General features: G+C 34.8%; 1 protein-coding gene across 6 annotated transcripts in view; it reads right to left on the bottom strand.

Moving 5' to 3' along the window:
- The window catches only part of CCDC18 (coiled-coil domain containing 18), a 113,202-nt gene that overhangs the window by 51,147 nt on the left and 42,638 nt on the right, over positions 1-19,417 (bottom strand). For 4 of the 6 annotated variants that reach the window (XM_045801765.2, XM_045801768.2, XM_045801766.2 and 1 more), the window contains 5 exons: positions 17,313-17,447; positions 16,649-16,726; positions 11,985-12,101; positions 6,145-6,312; positions 4,084-4,226 (listed from right to left, as the gene is read on the bottom strand). In XM_045801765.2, coding sequence (XP_045657721.1) covers positions 4,084-4,226; positions 6,145-6,312; positions 11,985-12,101; positions 16,649-16,726; positions 17,313-17,447 — 641 coding nt within the window. The remainder of the gene's footprint in view (positions 1-4,083; positions 4,227-6,144; positions 6,313-11,984; positions 12,102-16,648; positions 16,727-17,312; positions 17,448-19,417) is intronic. The other 2 variants (XM_045801770.2, XM_045801769.2) reach the window with 2 other exon arrangements.

Raw genomic sequence — 19,417 nt, 5'->3', positions numbered from 1 at the left:
CAGAGATAGAGACAGCCAGCGAGAGAGGGAACACAAGCAGGGGGAGTGGGAGAGGAAGAAGCAGGCTCATAGTGGAGGAGCCTGACGTGGGGCTCGATCCTGTAACGCCGGGATCACGCCCTGAGCCGAAGGCAGACGCTTTAACCGCTGTGCCACCCAGGCGCCCCTGTTCAAGAAGTTTTTAATCTGATGTCCATGAGTAAACTCTAGAACTATAAAACTCCTGAAACAATATGCAAAATTATCTATACATATGTTCTATGTACAGAAAATAATCCATAGCTCTTTATCACACCCTCAAATATGTCCATAGTCCAAAAAATTAAGAAGCTTATTAGATAAGTGATTTTTAGCTTAACTAATTAATTTCTTATATTACAGTAGATATAAAAGATAATTAGAAAATAATAAATGAAAGAGGTTGGCATACAGTACCAAGAGATGACAGCCTGTCAGCAAAGAAGTTGGAGAAAAATTATATTTAAAAAAATGCAAGAACTCGAAAAGGACAGTAGTCTACAGACATTTAGTGAAAAAAGGGGGCTCTATACTCTTCAAGATTTTGTTGAGGTGCTACTGTATCTTTCAGCATGGTATAATAGCTGGTATGTAATGATAACCCTGAGACAACCAGAAAAATTTTAAATAACAAGAAAATATATATTTTAGAAAATTTCTACCAAAAAGAATTTTTTGTTTTGTTTTAAAGTTTCAGTACTTGGTAAAGATAAATTCTACTCTTATTTATTTATTTAACAGCAACACTCATTATTTCTTGATGCTAGGTGAATGAGGCATTAGTATAATATAATAAATATTTAAGGGTTTGAAAATTTTAATTATTATATAAATAATCCAATACCAAAAGTTTTCCCCTAACTTTCTTTTCCACTTTCAAAATTTTAGAACAGGCTTTAAACCCACCAGTTTTCCCAGAAATATTTCATGTCTTATTGCAGAGTTATTGAGAGCAATCAACTCTGAAATTGGAAATAAAGCCAAAGGAAGGATTATGTAAACATAATACTAAACTTTTCGAACATGACGGCTGAGACTCTCTGGCCTCTACCAATGTAAAAAACAAAAAAACAAAAAAACAAAAAACCAATGGTAACGGAGGCAGTACAAGAAATAAAAAAAGTGCTATATGAGCTGAGAAACCAGGGTCAGGTTCATTTACATGAAGTGACATTTACATGTAGCACCAGAAGCACCTTTTAATAGTTGGTTCAAAAAATTAGTTTCCTATCTATCTGAAGATATTTTAATTTTAAAACAGATCCAAGCAGATATTTTAACTAATATAACTTTTGGGAGAGAAAAACAGAGTTTTATAAATTGTAATTCCAGAAGGGAAAGAAGCAATAGTGGGACCAGAGAAATTGGAAAAACCCTGGTTCACGAAGAGAAGATATCACAGAACTAGGGTATTTCTTTCTTATGAAGTTTAATCATTTTGCTCCTAAGCTTCTTATTAGTATTTGGGACTTACTTTTCCTCCTAAATGTGCCTATTAGCTATAATCAAGAAGAGGTTTTGTCTAGAAGTCAAAGGGTGAAAGGAATAAAAGGAACAAGCAATTGAAACAGAAAGCAAGATCATCAGTGGGAGCAAGGATTAGGGAGCAGTTGTTGGGAGTTTTGAAAGAAAAGGCCGAAGCATAAAAGAGTCTTCTACAAAAGTTAGTAATGTGATTGTCAGGCAGCAGGTCCCTTAAGGGACCACTTAAGGATGAAATTATGAATTTAAAGCAAGACTGGTCAGTGTGCTTATATTTTCCTCCAGATTCTCTAAAGATGCAAGCATGGAGTAGCATGAGTTAGATTCTTAGTGCTGTGTAGAAAAAAGTAAGAGAGAGGTAAGAGAGTTGCCAGTAGATATAAATCATTGATTTTATGACTGACTAGAATTTAAACTGGGTAAAGAAAGGAGAGGACATCAAGGAATGAACTAGTGGTGGAACTGATGAATTAAGTCTTGGTGAGATCAAAGCACTGTTGAATTTGGGGTATTAAAGGGAATCAGGTGATAACAGAGGTACAGATGCCTAATATTCAGATTATGGAAAAACGGGAGATATCAGAAATGATAAGATCCAGAGTAAATCACATGAGTGAGTGGCTGAGGCATGTCAGAGCTCAAGATCATTAGAGGAGAGGAATCTTTAAAACGAGAAGCTAACATCTCAGAAGGATCAGCTAACAGATACTGAAATCCTCAAGAATAACGATGACAAGAGTGGTGTTGGAGGAAGCAACAGTACATCACGTGGCCTGTAGGTGTCAGCAACAGTGAGGGATGATATGGTCCGAAGACCAGAGGTTCACATAGTATACTATTCCATATCTCAACCCTGTGGGGTACAAGAACTATGGGAAAAAAATTTTTACTTTAGAGGGCTGCAGGACAGGAAGCAAAGTCCTCAGGAAGTGTAATATTTCTGTTAAAGCAAGAGAAAAGAAGTAGGGAATATAGAGAATGTCTTTCAGGATGGACTGTGAATTCTAGAGGACGAGTAGAAGTCTCTCAGAAGTTGGGATAAGCTAAGAGAAGGAAACAGTACAAGTGGTGAAGTTTTGGGGAATTAGTATGAGTTTGGGGATAGTATGAGATGACTGTTGACCTGGAAATACACAGCTTCCTGTGGTGTCCAGCATAAGCAAGGATAAAGTTATTATGTAACTATTCAAGTAGACACTGGTGGTGAGGCTGTTGTGTGGGAGACACCAGTCAATGGAAGAAAGAAGGTCTAAAGAACTGTGATCTTAGGGGTGCCTGGGTGGCACAGTCGTTAAGCGTCTGCCTTCGGCTAAGGGCATGATCCCGGCGTTATGGGATCGAGCCCCACATCAGGCTCCTCCACTATGAGCCTGCTTCTTCCTCTCCCACTCCCCCTGCTTCTGTTCCCTCTCTCGCTGGCTGTCTCTATCTCTTCAAATAAATAAAAAATAAAATAAAATCTTAAAAAAAAAAAAACAAAACAACTGTGATCTTAGTCTTAAACACTGGGCAATCCTCTTGACCCAGTTGAGAGAGCTGACATCTCGAAAACCAAGTTGCTACTCAATACACAGGCCTGATCTTTACTCCTGTCAGTGGGAGAGAGGGAACCTGGGGACATACAGTTTTAGTTCAAGTGCCTAAGTTAATTCTTGACTCCTGTTGGTAGCATGGTGGGCTAATTATGAGTGTATTAATTACGTAAACTCTTGCTGACAAACCATAAGAGGTCTTGGGAAGCTGAGGAATGCTTTCAGCTTATGGGTCCCTTTCTTAACCAATTAAATATTGACTCCTGGGCTTGGCTCAGCCAAATTAAATCAGAATCCTTAGAGGCGAGACCTAGGCATCAGTACTTTTTAAATAAAGCTCCTCAAGTAATTTTAATGTTCAGTTAAGGTTCAGAACCACTGTTGTATTCTATTAAGTTACTCTTTCCCATAAACAATTAGACACCATAAAAGTTTTCAATGAGTACACCTTTGCCTAAAACTTTTAATACTAGTCACAATTTAATATAACACAACAGTTGCTGAGTGCCTATGAGGTATAGGGAACTATGCTAATTGTTGTGGGAGGACCCCATAATAAACCAGAAATTATTTTGGCCTTAAGCACTTGTAATACAATAGGAGGATAAAGGATATTAACTATATAATACAGGGGCGCCTGGGTGGCTCAGTCGTTAAGCGTTTGCCTTCGGCTCAGGGCGTGATCTCAGCGTTCTGGGATTGAGCCCCACATCAGGCTCCTCCGCTGGGAGCCTGCTTTTTCCTCTCCCACTCCCCCTGCTTGTGTTACCTCTCCCACTCCCCTGCTTGTGTTACCTCTCTTGCTGGCTGTCTCTATCTCTGTCAAATAAATAAATAAAAATCTTTAAAAAAATAAAAATAAAAAAACTATAATATAAAAAAAGCATAAAGAAGGATCTAAAAGTACAAACAAAATGCTAATAAGAACACAGGCTGTGAAGAAATTAAATCCTTAAGCAAATGCTTCACTTAACATTATCTGATATTGAAATTCAGGTAACTACTGATGTTGAAATAGGAAGAAAAAGAAAAATTAACATATTCATTTTACCTGGCAGTACCAGTAAGCTCAATAACTTTTTGCCTTTTCAAATCTGCTTCATGTGTGGCTGCTTCACATTTCTCTTGCATTTTTCTCAACTTTTCAGCAGAACTTTCCCTTTGTTTTTGAAGCTCTTGTTCCAGTTTCGATACCTTGTAAAAATAATTTTCAGTAAGTATTTTAAGTTCAGTCACATCATAACATTCTTTGGAAGAAAAATATTTATATAAATATGTAGTCTAGCCTCTCATTCAGTTTCAAGATGTATTATAAAACTCAAAGTACAGACCAGGAAGTAAATGTTTTGGAAATAAAAAAGCAAAACTTAACTCCGTATAAGATATTTCATTCATATACATATTTATAGAAGTAGCCACATCATAACACTAAAATAGGATTTACAAGAATTGAACAAAATAATGGTAATCGTTCCCCTTTTCATTATCCCCATTTGAAATGTTTTCTTCACTTGTCAAACGATGTTGCTTTCCTTCTTCACAAACTGGCTCATTCAGTGAAGGATTTCTAAATTCCCAACTGCCCTCAAATGTTACCATTTGTAGTTGCTCCTACCCATTATTTCCTCTGTTCTCCTACAGTGACGGAGGTATTCTTCCTCCTATATAAGTCAAATTGCTTCACTGGTGTTCTGGATTCATTTTCTCAGGAACCTATCCACTTTTCCAGGAACTCCTACTATTGACTATCTACTACTCTCTCCTTCTGGCTTCTTTATATTAGCATTTAAACATGTTCAAGACATTCCCATCGTAAAAGACTATCCATACCTCTATCTCCCTCCAACCACCACCACCACCACCCTTTCTTTCCTCCTCTTCAGAGCCCAATTTCTCAGTTTTCTATGCTTGTTGTATCATCTCCTCACTTCTCATTCATTTCTCAACCCAAAGCAATTTAGCCTTTCTACAGAAACTGAGCAATGTCACTAATGACTTCCATGTTGATAATTCTAGTGGACATTTCTCAACCCTCATTTTACTTGATACTGATTTCAGCAGCCCATGACACCAATTATCATTCCTAATTTCATGAAATACTTTCTTTGGTTTCTGTGTACTGTATCTCACAAACATCTGCTCAAGTCAATCTTCCCACCTCTCGTTCTGTATTTTCTCCCTAGTTAATCTCAGCCACTCCATGTTTTCAATGAACATTTACATGACTCTGCTCTTCAAGTTAATCTCTGGCTAATGACTTTAATATCCTCTCTGCTCTTCTAAAACCTCTCACTAAAGAACTGAATACAGATTATAAGTTATTAATACCCACACCTCTAACTCAAGTCCCAAGAATAAAATTAAAATAGTACCCAGGTAAAAACTAAAGGGAATCACCAAAAACCCACCCACTCTGTGTTTTTACTGAATAGCACACTCATAAGCAGAAAGAATCTCAAGATGAGTAATAATCTGAAAGGATCTAACATGGAATCAATGCATAGAGGAACATGAAGGAAAGGCAGAAAGAGGATACTGTATACACTGGAAAATTTACTCCAAATACTACAGAAATTTTTAGATATAAACTTCTTTAGACCCTCAAAAAAGTTAAAGACATACAAAAAAAATCTCTTAAAGATCAAGAAAAACAAAACAAAAAATATGAAATATCTGCCTGAAGAATTCTGATGAACTGGTAATGAATGAAAGAGAAAAGATTCAATTCTAGTATAAAATTCCTAGGATTCTTTCATTGGAGTAATAACTTATTTTTAGAAGTAAGTAGTTTCCTCTGGGATTTTTCTTGTAGTGCACTACTTTAGCATTTCTTTAGGGATTATCATCCGTCCTGATCCAAAAACATGACTGAATGAAGAAGTCTAAATTATAATTAAGTTCTACGGATGACAAAAATGTGCCCATAGTATTAAAGATGCAGGTTAGAATACACACAAATAGAACTTCACCCACTTTTCAATGTTAACGTAGAATATTTCTTATAATATGAAATCTGTGAGGTAAATAGCAATTAATATGACAAAATATTTATTATTGACTTTTACAATTTCTATTTCATACAAGTGCAACTATTCTGACCAATAAGATGTACCTGTTTTTCAAGTTTAGTTTGAATGTCTTCTAGCTCTCCGTTTCTAATTGTCTCTTGTTGTAACATTTGCTGCTGTTGCTGAAGAGTATGTTGTAGGATAACATTCTGCTCAGCAGTCTCTTGAAGACTGTGATTTTTTATCTTTAGTTCTTTCTGTAAACAGTATACCTAACAAATATATATATTTCTCATTAAAATGACATTTCAAATAAAAAGTCATAAAATGTCAAAGCTGTCTTCCTTACTATCTTCACTTGTCATGTGGGATTAATTCTATTTATGGCTATAGTTTGTTATATGGAAGGGCAGGTTCACTTCTCTTAAGGGAGGGCGTGTTAGAAGGGCCTGCTTATAAGGCTGACTCTTGGCTGGTGTCTGGGAATGTGGCTTTTGAAACATTCCCTAAGTGAAAAGATTGTTTTGCCTGGCTGTGGCACTGAATCATGCTTTCCTTCTGACAGTCTGTAATTTTGATCAGCCCACAATAAAAACTCTCAACTTTGAGTCATAAACAGGCTTCTCTGGGCAGAAACACTGCACACCTATTGCCACATTTCACTGCTACAGAAAGGAGCATGTTTTATGTGACCCCCTCCCAGAGAAGGGAGAGAACCCAGGAAGCCATAGATTTCTCCACACTCCATAAAATGACTCTTTTCTCCTTACTGAGAATAAACTATAGCCATAAAAGCACTGCATAAATGTTAGGTGCTATTTATTATATTATTGTTGCTACTATTGCTGTTTGTAAAACGATATCTCAGTAAAGCATATGAATATTCATGATCCAAAAAACACATAAAGGAATGACAATATCAACTCTTTGCTCCAAATATTTAGGACTTGAATATGCTGGTCCCCAAAATTGCTTTAAAAGATACCTTTAAAATTATCTGGAAGTGCCTATTAAGAAGGAAAAAAATTCCTTTGTCCTAGTAATCCAAATCCAATTAAGTCTGCCCAAAGAAATTATTTTAAAAATCATATTAATGCAGCAAAATTTAACATTTATTTTATACTATTCTTTATGTGATCCTAAAAGGGGAAAGTTTAATAAATGATGATATATCAATCTGATTTAAAATGATGAACCATTTAAAATCGTAATTTAAGAGGCAGTAGGAAATACAATATTTTACAAAATGAAATTAAGTGGAAAAAGCCTCCCAGAATTACATTTAACATAATTATGAAAAACATTCAGGCAAATAGAAAACTGAAAACTTAAGTATTAGAAAATGAATTGCAGGTAAATCTTCAAAAAATATCTTATTGTTGCTTACATAATAACTATTTTTAACATGAAGGAAAATAAAAGCCATTTCTTAAAAGCAAAAAAATCTTTCCAATAAGTATTCCAGAAGAAAGGAATTTTAAACTGCTAAGAAATAGTGGAAGAAAACACTAACTTGGTCCTTTTTCCTAATTATCCAGCAGTTGAACATTCAGAATCATGAAGGGCTGAGGGGCCAAATATTCTTTGCTCATAATGAGAAGCTCTTAAGTTTCACATTTCTTGGGCACCTGGGTGGCTCAGTTGGTTAGGCAACTGCCTTTGGCTCAAGTCATGATCCTGGAGTGCCAGGATGATGCAGTCCCGCATCCGGCTCTCTGCTCAGGAGGGAGTCTGCTTCTCCCTCTGACCCTCCCCCATCTCATGCGTGCTCTCTCTCTCTCATTCTCTCTCAAATAAATAAAATCTTTAAAAAAAAGTTTCACATTTCTTCATTATATGATGACACTGTAAACTTGGAGAACTTTAGGCAACTAAACAATTTCTTATTCTATTATGATAGTCCTTTTTTATGCTAATCTGCTTAATTTTGTCTACATGAAAATAATTTATTTAGTATAAACATGTATCAGTACCCCGTTTTCTTTTTTTTACTTGCTAGCCTCCAAGAAAACTGCAGATCACACTTAGTACAGTAGTTTATTTTACAAAGAACTGACTTCACTGCAAGACAAATTTAAATACTATTTTCTTTTTTGGAACATCCTGTCTTATACTTACTTTGCTAGTCAGAGGAAAAAAATGGACAAAATATTAAGATAAAACAGAAAAAAAAGAAGATAAGCCGTAACCAAAACACCAAGAAACTGTACCACATAATAACAATAAAAAATTTATATCAGCAACCAGGCCATTGGCAAAATAATTTCAATTAAAAATATTGAGTATCAACCTACATCTATCCAATTTAAAGTGGCATTTTATTGCACTACCCTTTAACTTCCACTTGACTTTAAAATATAAGAAATAGTTTTTACATTATATTCTCTACTAAGTTATTATATTCAGAGAATAAAGTTTTCCCAAAGGATTCATCATTTTATAATTAGGGTCAAGAAAAAAGTAGAATTCACACTATAACATCTACTTGACAATTAACTTTATCTAGATTAATCTATATCTGAAGGAAAAATACTCTCACAATTATTACAGAAAATAAAACATAAGCCAGGGGTCCCTGGGTGGCTCAGTCAGTTGAACATCTGACTCTTGATTTTGGCTCAGGTCATAATCTCAGATTTGTGAGACCAAGCCCCTCAGTTAGGTTCCGTGCTCAGTGAGGAGTCTGCTTGAGATTATCTGCCTCTCCCTCTCCATCTGCCCCTCCCCCTGCTCACATGCTCTGTCTCACATAAAAAATAAAATCTTTAAAATAAATAAATAAAATAAAATATAACCCAGAAAAGTTACTGATATGATGATATGATGATGCCAACTTCTCAAAATTTAAGTCTATCAATTTGAATAAAAATATCAATAAAATGATTGATTTTATGCAAAAAATGTTTAGGCTTATTCACATCTATTTTGTTGTTTATTTTCTCCTATCATGTTAACAATGTAATTTTGCATCATACTTTTATCACTTTTTAAAGCACTTTAATATGGAATTAAAATAGTTTCAAAACGATTCAGAACCCCAAAGTTACTATTATTTTAATCATAAATGTACTTACTTCAACATGTGGAAAATAATATTTGCCTGAGGCAAAATTTCAGAGAACCATTTATTAGCTTTTTGTGGCAGATAATCAATATTTAGTTTTTACAACTGGATAACGTCCTACCAGTATGCTCTAGGGTCACTTAATTATTCAGTTAGTATGTGATTTGGGAGTATCTACGGATTTAAAAGATTAAAACATCTTTATAACATCACCTATTACTAAAAGAATGGATGTACTATGAATCAAATCCAATTTTCTAAAAGCTAGCTATATATGATGAAAACCTCACCAGTCTGATATAAGATAATACAGTTGACTCTTGGAACTGCACGGTACACGCGTGCAGATTTTTTACAGCACAGCACTGTAAACGTATTTTCTCTTCCTTAGGATTTTCTTAATCACATTATTTTCTCTTGCTTACTGTATTATAAGACACATATAACAGAAAATATGTGTTAATCATCTATGTTATGGTAAGGTAGATGTCTAGTCAACAGTAGGCTATTGTTCATAGTTAAATTTTTGGGAAATCAAAGGTTATATGGGGATTTTCAACTACATGGCGGGGATGGGGTTGGCACCCCTTACCTCTGCATTGTAATTGTAATCAAGGGTCAATTGTAATTATATTAACCAGCATTGATATTAAAATTTGCACGAAACACAAGTAACTCAAAAGTGAATAAATGTATGGGGTGGTACTTAAAAAAACAAAGTAAGTGTAACTGGATTTTGCTCCATGTTTCTTATCAATATATGTGAAAGAGTGAAAGATAACCTGTTAAGAAGCCAAATACACATGAATTGAGATAATTCAGCAGCAATGAAAAGTACAAATCTTTCTAACTTACTTAATTATTCCCTAGTATAGTTGTACATACTTGACTAATACTTCTGATCTCTAATTCAGTTTGGAGCCTAGGTTTATACTTCCAGTTGTTTTAGAAATAATTCTAATTTCATTTTAGGTAAATGCCTACTACCCACCCTAGTCTCTGATGCAGTTTCTGAGAACACAAAGTGTAAAGCTCAACAAACTCTCTTGTTACAAACATTGCTTGTGTCCAGATTCCATCTTTTCCAAGTCCATTTACACTGAAGTACAGAGAGGGCTATCAAAGAAATGTTTAAATAATGTTTGATGAAGTTCATAGTAAAATAAAAATAACATTTCTATTTTAAAAAGTCAAAGTATCCATAGTTGAGGTAATTTAAATTCCATATACCGCAGTAGAGAAATATATGCTGTCTGTCAAAGATGCTGTAAAAGCCTTCATGGACAGATGTGGAAGGAAGAAGACAGGACCAATAAAATATGAAGATTTCCTTTTTTAATCTCTAAACTTATATAATTATGTGATGCACTTAAGTCTGGAGTGCCAGTCAACTACATATTTGCTTTTAGATCTATGCCTGCCTTCTCCTGCTCTGCTCCAGGTATTGCAGGAAATTCCCCTCTGGATAACAGAAAGATTTAGCTAGTGGGAGGGACCCAGAGCAGTTCTCCTCTGCGGCCTCAGTTTCAATTAGACTCCTTTGTGGACCTCACTCCACTAGGCAGCCCTGCTTCTGGACTATAATCATAGCATCTTTTCCTGATAGTCCTTTACCCTGGTTATGGTAGTGATAATCTGAGTTATGATAATGATAATCTGAGTCACCTTACCATGCTTTATTTGCTTCTCCCCTCATCCATCACCAGTGTATCTAATTCTCTGCATAAAATTCTCTCCATTTTAAAGATACAGTAAAGAATCTTTACTGGTTGGAACTTTCTGATACATTCAAGTCAACTTTGATGAACATTTCTGGGGGACTATTTCTAAACATGAATTTAAGGTTCAAAGCTTATATTTAGTTTAAATTTTAAAACTGAATTTATTTTAAATTTATATTATAAATTCTAACAAAGAAATAAGGGAATTCTTCACTAAGGTTATACCTTTGAGCAAACATTCAGTGAATACCTATTATGTTGAAAGCAAATGGTAGACACTGAGGATATAGAGATGAATAAGTTAAAGTGAGTCATCCATACAGTATCTCAGAAACTCATCTCAATAGAGAAAGTTGAATATCTTTCTTTTTTTTTTTTTTTAAAGATTTTATTTAGTTATTTGACAGAGAGAGAGACAGCCAGCGAGAGAGGGAACACAAGCAGGGGGAGTGAGAGAGGGAGAAGCAGGCTCCTAGTGGAGAAGCCTGATGTGGGACTTGATCCCAGAACCCTGGGATCAGGCCCTGAGGCAAAGGCAGACGCTTAATGACTGAGCCACCTAAGCGCCCCAAAAAAGTTGAATTTCTAAACCTAATTCTCAATCCTTCAGACAACCAGAAGGAGCAAAAATAAAGTGAAAAAAATTTGAAGAATTTTATACCTCTAAATCTAAGACAATATTCTAAGTCTTAATCATTTTATATTAGAATTACTCTCTATGATATTAATAATAATTTAATCTCCTGATTCTCCAGAAATAGAAGAATCAGAATTTTAAGGTGTCATATCTTGTGTTGAACTGAATTAATGTTTGTTATAAACAAAGAATATAAAATTGGAATTTATATTTTAATGGAAAGATTTTTTTTTAAAAGATTTTATTTGAGAGCGAGAGTGCATACACATGGGGGTGGGGGGAGCAGAGAGAGAAGCAACTCCCCACTGAGCAGGGAGCCTGATGAGGGGCTTGATCTCAGGACCCTGGAATCATGACCTGAGCCCAGGGCAGAAGCTTTAACCGACTGAGCCACCCAGGCACCCCTTAATGGAAAGTTTTTTTTTAATAGCTACATAAAGATGTACTTTTAAAGAATCTTAAAAATACTATCTCAAAAAGAAATCATGTGAAAAATGTTTTCTAACAAAAATGCTAATTTACCTCTTCAGATTTCTTCTTTAGCTGTTTTTCAAACTTCTCCTTATTTCCTTCTAATTGATTCAAGTGCAAGGCAAGTTCTTCCTTACAAATTTCCAGTGCTGAATCTAGTTGTCTGACCTACGCAGGAGAAAAGCAAAAAAAGAAAAATCAACTAATATTAATGAATGCTTATTATATGGTCAATATTTTACAGGTTTATCTCCTAATGTTACCTAACTGCTTCAACCTGAATACACAGCCCAACTTAGACACAAAATGCTACTACAGAAAAGAGTTACTTGGAAAACTATTTCATTGCAAATTAGGAAATCAGAGGCTGGAGTCCTGAAGAATAAACAGAACATGAGCAAGTGAAGAAGGGCATTCCAGGAAGAGGGAGTATGTCCAGAGACAAGACAATGTGAAAAGGAATGGTGCGAAGTTGGCAGTTCAGGGTGCAAAGAGTATTAATTTATAGGGGATGGGTGTTTGGGAGATTAGATTGGAAAGACAGACTGGGGCCACTGTCAAGAACCTGTAGACCAAATGCCTTAAAACATTTACCTGAAATAGTAAGCAACGTTTAAGCCTATTTCTTAAGTTCCCTTAATCAAGAAAAATAGTAAAGTGAGTACAAACTAGTGTACTGTGCTAATAATGCTATGGTGTGAATATTCTGAATGTGCTGAAGTCACTAAGAAAATGAAAATGTCTTTGTTAGCTAGAAAAACCACTTAGGAGGCTGCATTTGCTTTGCAATCAGTGAAAACATTTTCAGAAAGGCAGCACTGTACCTTGGTTGAAGTGTTCACATAGCTGCAAATGCTTTACACCACCTTAATATTAAAGAGCAAATGGGCAAAGCGCAACACAAGTTCAGTAAATTTTTTCACAAAAATTAGTTCAAGGGCCACAATTTGCACACATGCTCCATATCCCATCTGTCAAAAAGATGCTTGTCTTGCTTCTTCCTTAGTGTAACTTTGAGCTTCTCAGGAGTGTTTTTTTCCCCTTCATCCAGTAACATTCTCATAAGTCATCTTGAAGGTGTAAAAGAAATCTCAAGATGAGAACAAGAGAAAAACGCTCCCTCTTGCAGATACTACTGATTCTATATCATGAAATTATCTTTGCAACTCTTATTTCTAAATAGAGAATCTTGACAGTTTTCAAAGATTGTCCCTATAGCCTGTGCATATAAACATTAACAGCTAAAAAGTTGGTAATTTTGAATTTTTATCCTTGTTAATAGTTACCCTCATAATAATTTTTAAATTAATATTTGTTTTATGAAAGGTATAAATACTTACAAGTTTCCTTTGTTTTTTTCTGAGGGTTTTTTTAGTTTTTTTTCTTAACTATGAGAATGAGCACTGGCACATGTATCATCTCCCACACAGGGAGAAAATAAGATCTGTGACTGTCAGAATATCACACTTGATAATTAATAATGCAAAAACTAATTCAGGCAAGAATTATCACTACATGTTAAAACCATTGGTTACAGACTGTTGAGGAGCAGTACATTCACATGGCCTGAAAGAATCACTGCACATTTTATTAATTAAATGGAAAAAAAATGTGCCCTTCACGTGGTAAGATCTGGCAGTAATCAGCTTAGATAAAGTGCCAATATTGGCAATGCCAGTTATGGGGTAGTCTGACACGTGCTTCCTGATGGGAAGCAAAAGAACGCCGTATAACTCATGTGGTGCCCTAGCTGACCCGGACTTTTCAGAAGATTAAGTATCAAGAGAACAGAAAGAGAGAGTGAGTTTAGGGAAACCTAAAGTGTCAAATGCAACATGTAATTATAAATGAATCCTAGATTGGAAAAAGAACAAGAACAAGCTGAAGTAGTGTTTCTCAAGGTTTTAATGCGCATACAAATCAGCAGGGCACCCTATCGAAATACAGATTCTGATTCAGTAGAAGGGCAAGGATTAGGGTGAGGTAAGACAGGAGACATGGGCTCAAAATTTAAGGAGACACTCACTCTCAGGGTCACGCCAAGTGCCAATGCTACACTTATACAACCCTGAGAGTAAGCTCTCCCTAAACTTTGCACCAGAAGCAATTCACTTCCTTCACCTTAGTCCCAATTCTGCTCAGTAGGTCTGGGGTATAGCTGAAATCCTGCAAGTCAAACAAGTTTCTAGGTGATGCTGATGTTGCTAGTCCACAGACCATGCTTTCAGTAGCAAGCCTATAAAGAACAATTTTAAACAACTGGAAAAATTTCAGTACGGACTGTGTATTGAATGATGTCACTGAATTAATTTTTACTTTCTCTGGTGTAGAGTGGTGTAGTCACATAGGAGAAAGTTTCTGGTCACAGGATATACAAGTTTAAATATTAAAGGTGTAAAGTGTTATGACATCTGCAACCTTCTCTCAGGTGGTCTGGCAAAAAGGAAATGTGTATGTATGAGAGTAGGTCAGTGCATGCACAAGTGGGCATGTGTGTGCGCGTGTGTAGGGAGAGATGAAATGAATGTAGCTACAGTTTAACAGACAGTAAATCTAGGTAGAGGGTTCACAAATGTTCTCTGTACTATTCTTTCCATTTTTTGTAGGTTTGGAATTTTTAAAAATAAAATTTAATTAAAATTAATAAATCAATTTTTAAAATAATAAAACCCAAAACATTTACTATTCTGTTGGATTTATTATTTGAACAATGAGTTTGAGAGTCTACATCTCATTTGGATAAACATCATTCACCTCATACAAACCACTTATAAATATACATGTATATATATGGACATAAATGAATGAAATGAAAACAAAGACACTGCTTTGCTGAACCAAAGAACGTCCTCAGGAGTCTAGTCTGGGGGTAACCAGGTGTGGGCTCTAGTCTACCTATCTTCAACAAAAGCAGCTGAGTTCTTTTATGTTGTTTTTCTCCACTTATGACTTTCTTTGGGAAAAGAAAAAAATCCAGAGTGGAATATAAAAGCAAAACAAAACAAACTAAGTAAACAAAATCTCTAAATCTAATAGGCACCTTCTTGATATTCTATTTAACAACCTGTAACATAATTGCTTTAATTTATTGGTTTCTTATTCCTGTTCATTGTTTTCCCATCAATCTTCTAGTTCTCATTAATCATACTTTCGTGAGTGATGTTACTTTAAACTGACTCTTATAACTCTCCTGCAGATAGAAAATTCAAAATTTTTGTGATTTCATTAATTATATTTGTATTTCCTTTGTTAACGGTTGAATTGACTGCATTTTTCAAGAATTTATCGATTGTAAGGATATATTCTTTGGTTACTTTAAAAAAAATCATTATTTTTTATGCAAAGAACAAACAGAGGTACATAGAGGGACACAGCCAAAGTCAAGAAGGGAAGGTGGTAATGACATAATCAGGAAGAAGCTAGATTTCAAACTTCAATTTCATCGCTACAAATATCCTGTATTAGGTTTAGTATAGCTTGAGTCATAGGACTGTTGTTTCTATATTTCTTCCTCATTTTGGTATTTGCCCCAACAACATCAAACCTAAAGCTACTAAGGGAATAAAACCCAATAACATAATTTCTTCTCTTACTGATTTTAATATCTGGTTATTAACATATGGAAATAAACTACTAGATGTGTTAGGCAATTTAATAAAAAACAGGAGTTAAGTCGCAATATAGATTTTATTTAATGAAATTACTTCATGCCTACAACTTTTATAATGATTTTTCATGTTAATGATCTTAGAGGTTATTTTTACATGAAGAAATGAATTGACACGGCATTAAATGTTAAGTTTTGGAGAACACTATATGAAAGTTATGTATAAAAATATAATTGTGTTTCATGGGCATACTTGGTAACAAAATGGATTAAAAACAGTACTAGGCAAAAATAACAGTGGATTTTTAAAATATTCCTTATATTCAAGCCATATATGACAGAATAAACATGCTGGTAATAGCATGTTTGGACCTATTTTTAACACTAAAAATGCAAAGGAGATTATATCGAATATATAGTTAAGTACTTATTAAACTCTGAGTAACTGAGTATGTGCTAAGCAGTATAGGTACCTCATTTCATGTCCTCGTCATACTGACCCTCGTCCAGAGTACTGTTATCTGTATTTTACTGATGAAAAAGTTAAAGTTTAGAGACTTAAATAACCTAGCCAGTGTTAAAGTTAACTAGTAAGCACTCTGAGATCAGAACTGAAACTCAAGTCAACTTAGCTCCGAAACCCATTCTTTTGACTATGAAGACTGAGTAGTCACAAAACTTATTTTATCTGGAAATTCTGATTTTACCCCCTAATTAATCTTACAGCAGAACTGGTAAAAAGAAACAAAACTCGACTGCTTGTAGATTCGTCTCCCTTCGCTTCCTCTGTTAATTCTTTACTGGTAAGGTTAATAAATAGCTACAGTCAAAAAAATATTTTTTGTTAAAAAAGAAGCCTTTCTTAAGGCAAAAAAAAAAAAGAGGTTAGACAATCCACAATCCACAAACCAGATTATCAACGATCAAATAATCAAGATTATAATTCACAATGAAGAAAATATACTTACAGAAACTAAGTTCACTGACTCAGGTAAAATCTTTACCTGTGAGTTTTTATCTAAATGATTTTTACAATTTATAGAGAAAAGTATAAAAGCTACAGAATGTCTCTATTAAAAAAAAAGTTTTAAAAAATTAGCATACTAGCCTTGATTGTTTCTTCAGATACTTGGTTCTGTAATGTTCTCAAAGCTTCATCTTTCTTCATGTTTTCCTTTTCCATCTCCTGAAAACACACAGATTGGTAGCAAAAATATGAGTACATGTATAAATATTTTAATTTTAGCATTACTAATGAGCTGTTAAGCAACTGATTTAAGAAGAATTAAAGGTAGGTTACAGGGGTGCCTGGGTGGCTCAGTTGGTTAAGCATCTGCCTTCGGCCCAGGTCATGATCCCAGGGTCCTGGGATTGAGCCCTACGTCTGACTCTCTACTTAGCGGAAGCCTGCTTCTCCTCTCCCTGCTGCTCCCCCGGCTTGTACTCTCTCTCTCTGTCAAATAAATAAAATCTTTAAAAAAATTTTTTAATTAAAAAAAAAAGTAGGTTATAGAAACATAAGTATTAGTCAGCTTTTTAACAGCACTTTTAGGGGTGCCTGGGTGGCTCAGTCGGTTAACTGTCTACCTTCAGCTCAGGTCGTGATCCTGGGGTCCTGGGATCGAGCCCTGCATTGGGCTCCCTGATCAGCAGGGAGTCTGTTTCTCCCTCTCCCTCCCCACTTGTGCTCTCTGTTGCTATCTCTGTCTTTCCCAAATTAAATAAAATCTTTTTTAAAAAAATAAACAGCACTTTTACGAAGATGATTTTACCCCTTTGCTTTCCGTCAAGAGTCTGTCTAGTGATTCAAGATGATGTTGTTTACATATTATATCTTGCTGCAAAATGGACATAGTCTTTTCTTGTTCTTTAAACTGTTGGTCTTTTTTCTCTAGTTGAGATTCAAGCTAAACATAAAAACACGATTAAATTTCACATAATTTTTTAAAAAATCATGAAACATCCTAAATATACAGAAAAGAATATAATTATCCTATGTTAAACTACTACTGAAATTACATAGATTTTTGCACTTTGCCAAATTTCCTTCAGTTTCTCTCCCTTGAGAGAAGAAATGAAATCACATGGCCAGGTCTTATCTCTCATCAACACAGTTGATTTCCTCCCTCATCAATACAGCTGACCCTCGGCCAACACAGGTTTGAATTGCACAGGTCCACTTATATGGGGATTTTTTATAGTACAGTACTGTAAATGTATTTTTTTCTCTTCCTTATGATTTTCTCAATCACATTTTCTTTTCTCCGGCTTACTTTATTGTAAGAATACACTATATGATCCATGTAACATACAAAATACGTATTATCTGACTGTTTTGTTATCAGTAAGGCTTCTGGTCATGAGTAGGCTGTTAAGTTTTGGGAGAGTCAAAAGTTAGATGAGAATTTTCAGCTGTGCAGGGGGACTATGCCCCTATCCCTAAGTTGTTCAAAGGTCAACTGTACTATGCTGAAATTGGTCTGTATCATTCTCTGGTATGTTTCTCACACATGTTTTTTGTGTATACTACATACGTAGGTCTACAAATAATATGTAATGTATTTTTGTTTTGAAATCTTACACAGGCAATATCAAAACATCTGCAAGTTTTAACGACTTGGTTTTTTTTTTTTTTACTCAATATTGTTTTAGATACTTATCACTGTATATTTATCCATGTATCCATATGTGGATTTAGTAGTGCTTTTTCTAACAGTACAGTATTCCACTGTAACAACAAACTACACTTTGTCTTCTCTTTTACTCAAGAACGTTTAATATTCTATTTTTTACCATCTCAGCAATGTTACAATATATCCTGTGTACATGTCTCTTTATGTATTAGAGTTTCTTCAGAATAGATCACCTAGAAGTGGACTTTCTGTTTGTAGGATATGCACATTTCCAATTTCATTAGGTATTTCTCTTCAAAGTGCATCAAAATTTATGCTTATATTAGAAATGTATAAGCTTCTCACTCCCACAATTTCAACAATTGGTGTTATCAAAATTTCAAAATACCTTTGTGATGACAAAATAGGAAATTACTGATATGTGTATATGCATATATGTGCACATTACATACAAATGTGCAAAAATTATGTATGAGATATATATAACCCACATACATACATATATAATAAAAATTTGGCAGAACAAGGTTAACTAAAAAATATTAAAACTAAGGAACTCTGAAAACACTCAAATGAAAATAATCAAATAACAAATTAGAGGAACATAACAAAGATGGAAGAAAAGTGAACAGAGCCTAAAGGACCTGTTGGACACCATCCAGCAGACCAAAATGCAGATCATGGAATAAGAGGAGAGGGAAAAAGGGACGTTGAGAATATCTGAAGAAATAACAACTGAAAATGTCTAAATTTGGGGCGCCTGGCTGGCTCAGTTGGAAAAGCGTGCAACTCTTGATCTTGGGGTCATGAGTCTGAGTCCCATGTTGGGTGCAGAGATTATTTAAATAAATAAAAACTTTAAAAAAAAATGCCTAAATTTAATGAAAGACATGGATATAAACATCCAAGAATCTCAACTCCAAGAAAGATGAACTCAAAAGGGAACCACACAAAGACACACTATAATCAAAACTTTCAAAAGAAACAGAAAGAATCTTGAAATCGGCAAGAGATAAGTGACTAATCACATACAAGGATCCACAATAACATTACAAGCAGATTCTCATCAGATACTTTGGAAGCCAAAAGACAATGTGTTGATTTACTGAAAAGAAAAAAAATATCCTACCAAGAATCCTACTATCTGACAAAACTGTCCTTCCAAAGTGAGGCAGAAATTAAGACATTCCCAGATAAATAAATCCTGAGGGGGTTGTGACCACCAGATATGCCCCACCAAAAAT

This window comes from Ursus americanus, chromosome 12 (genome assembly GCF_024610735.1).
Source record: "Ursus americanus isolate L20-20 chromosome 12, mUrsAme1.1.p, whole genome shotgun sequence".
NCBI lineage: Eukaryota > Metazoa > Chordata > Mammalia > Carnivora > Ursidae > Ursus > Ursus americanus.
Note: the sequence above shows the minus strand (reverse complement) of the source record. Positions and strands in the feature narration are given on the sequence as shown.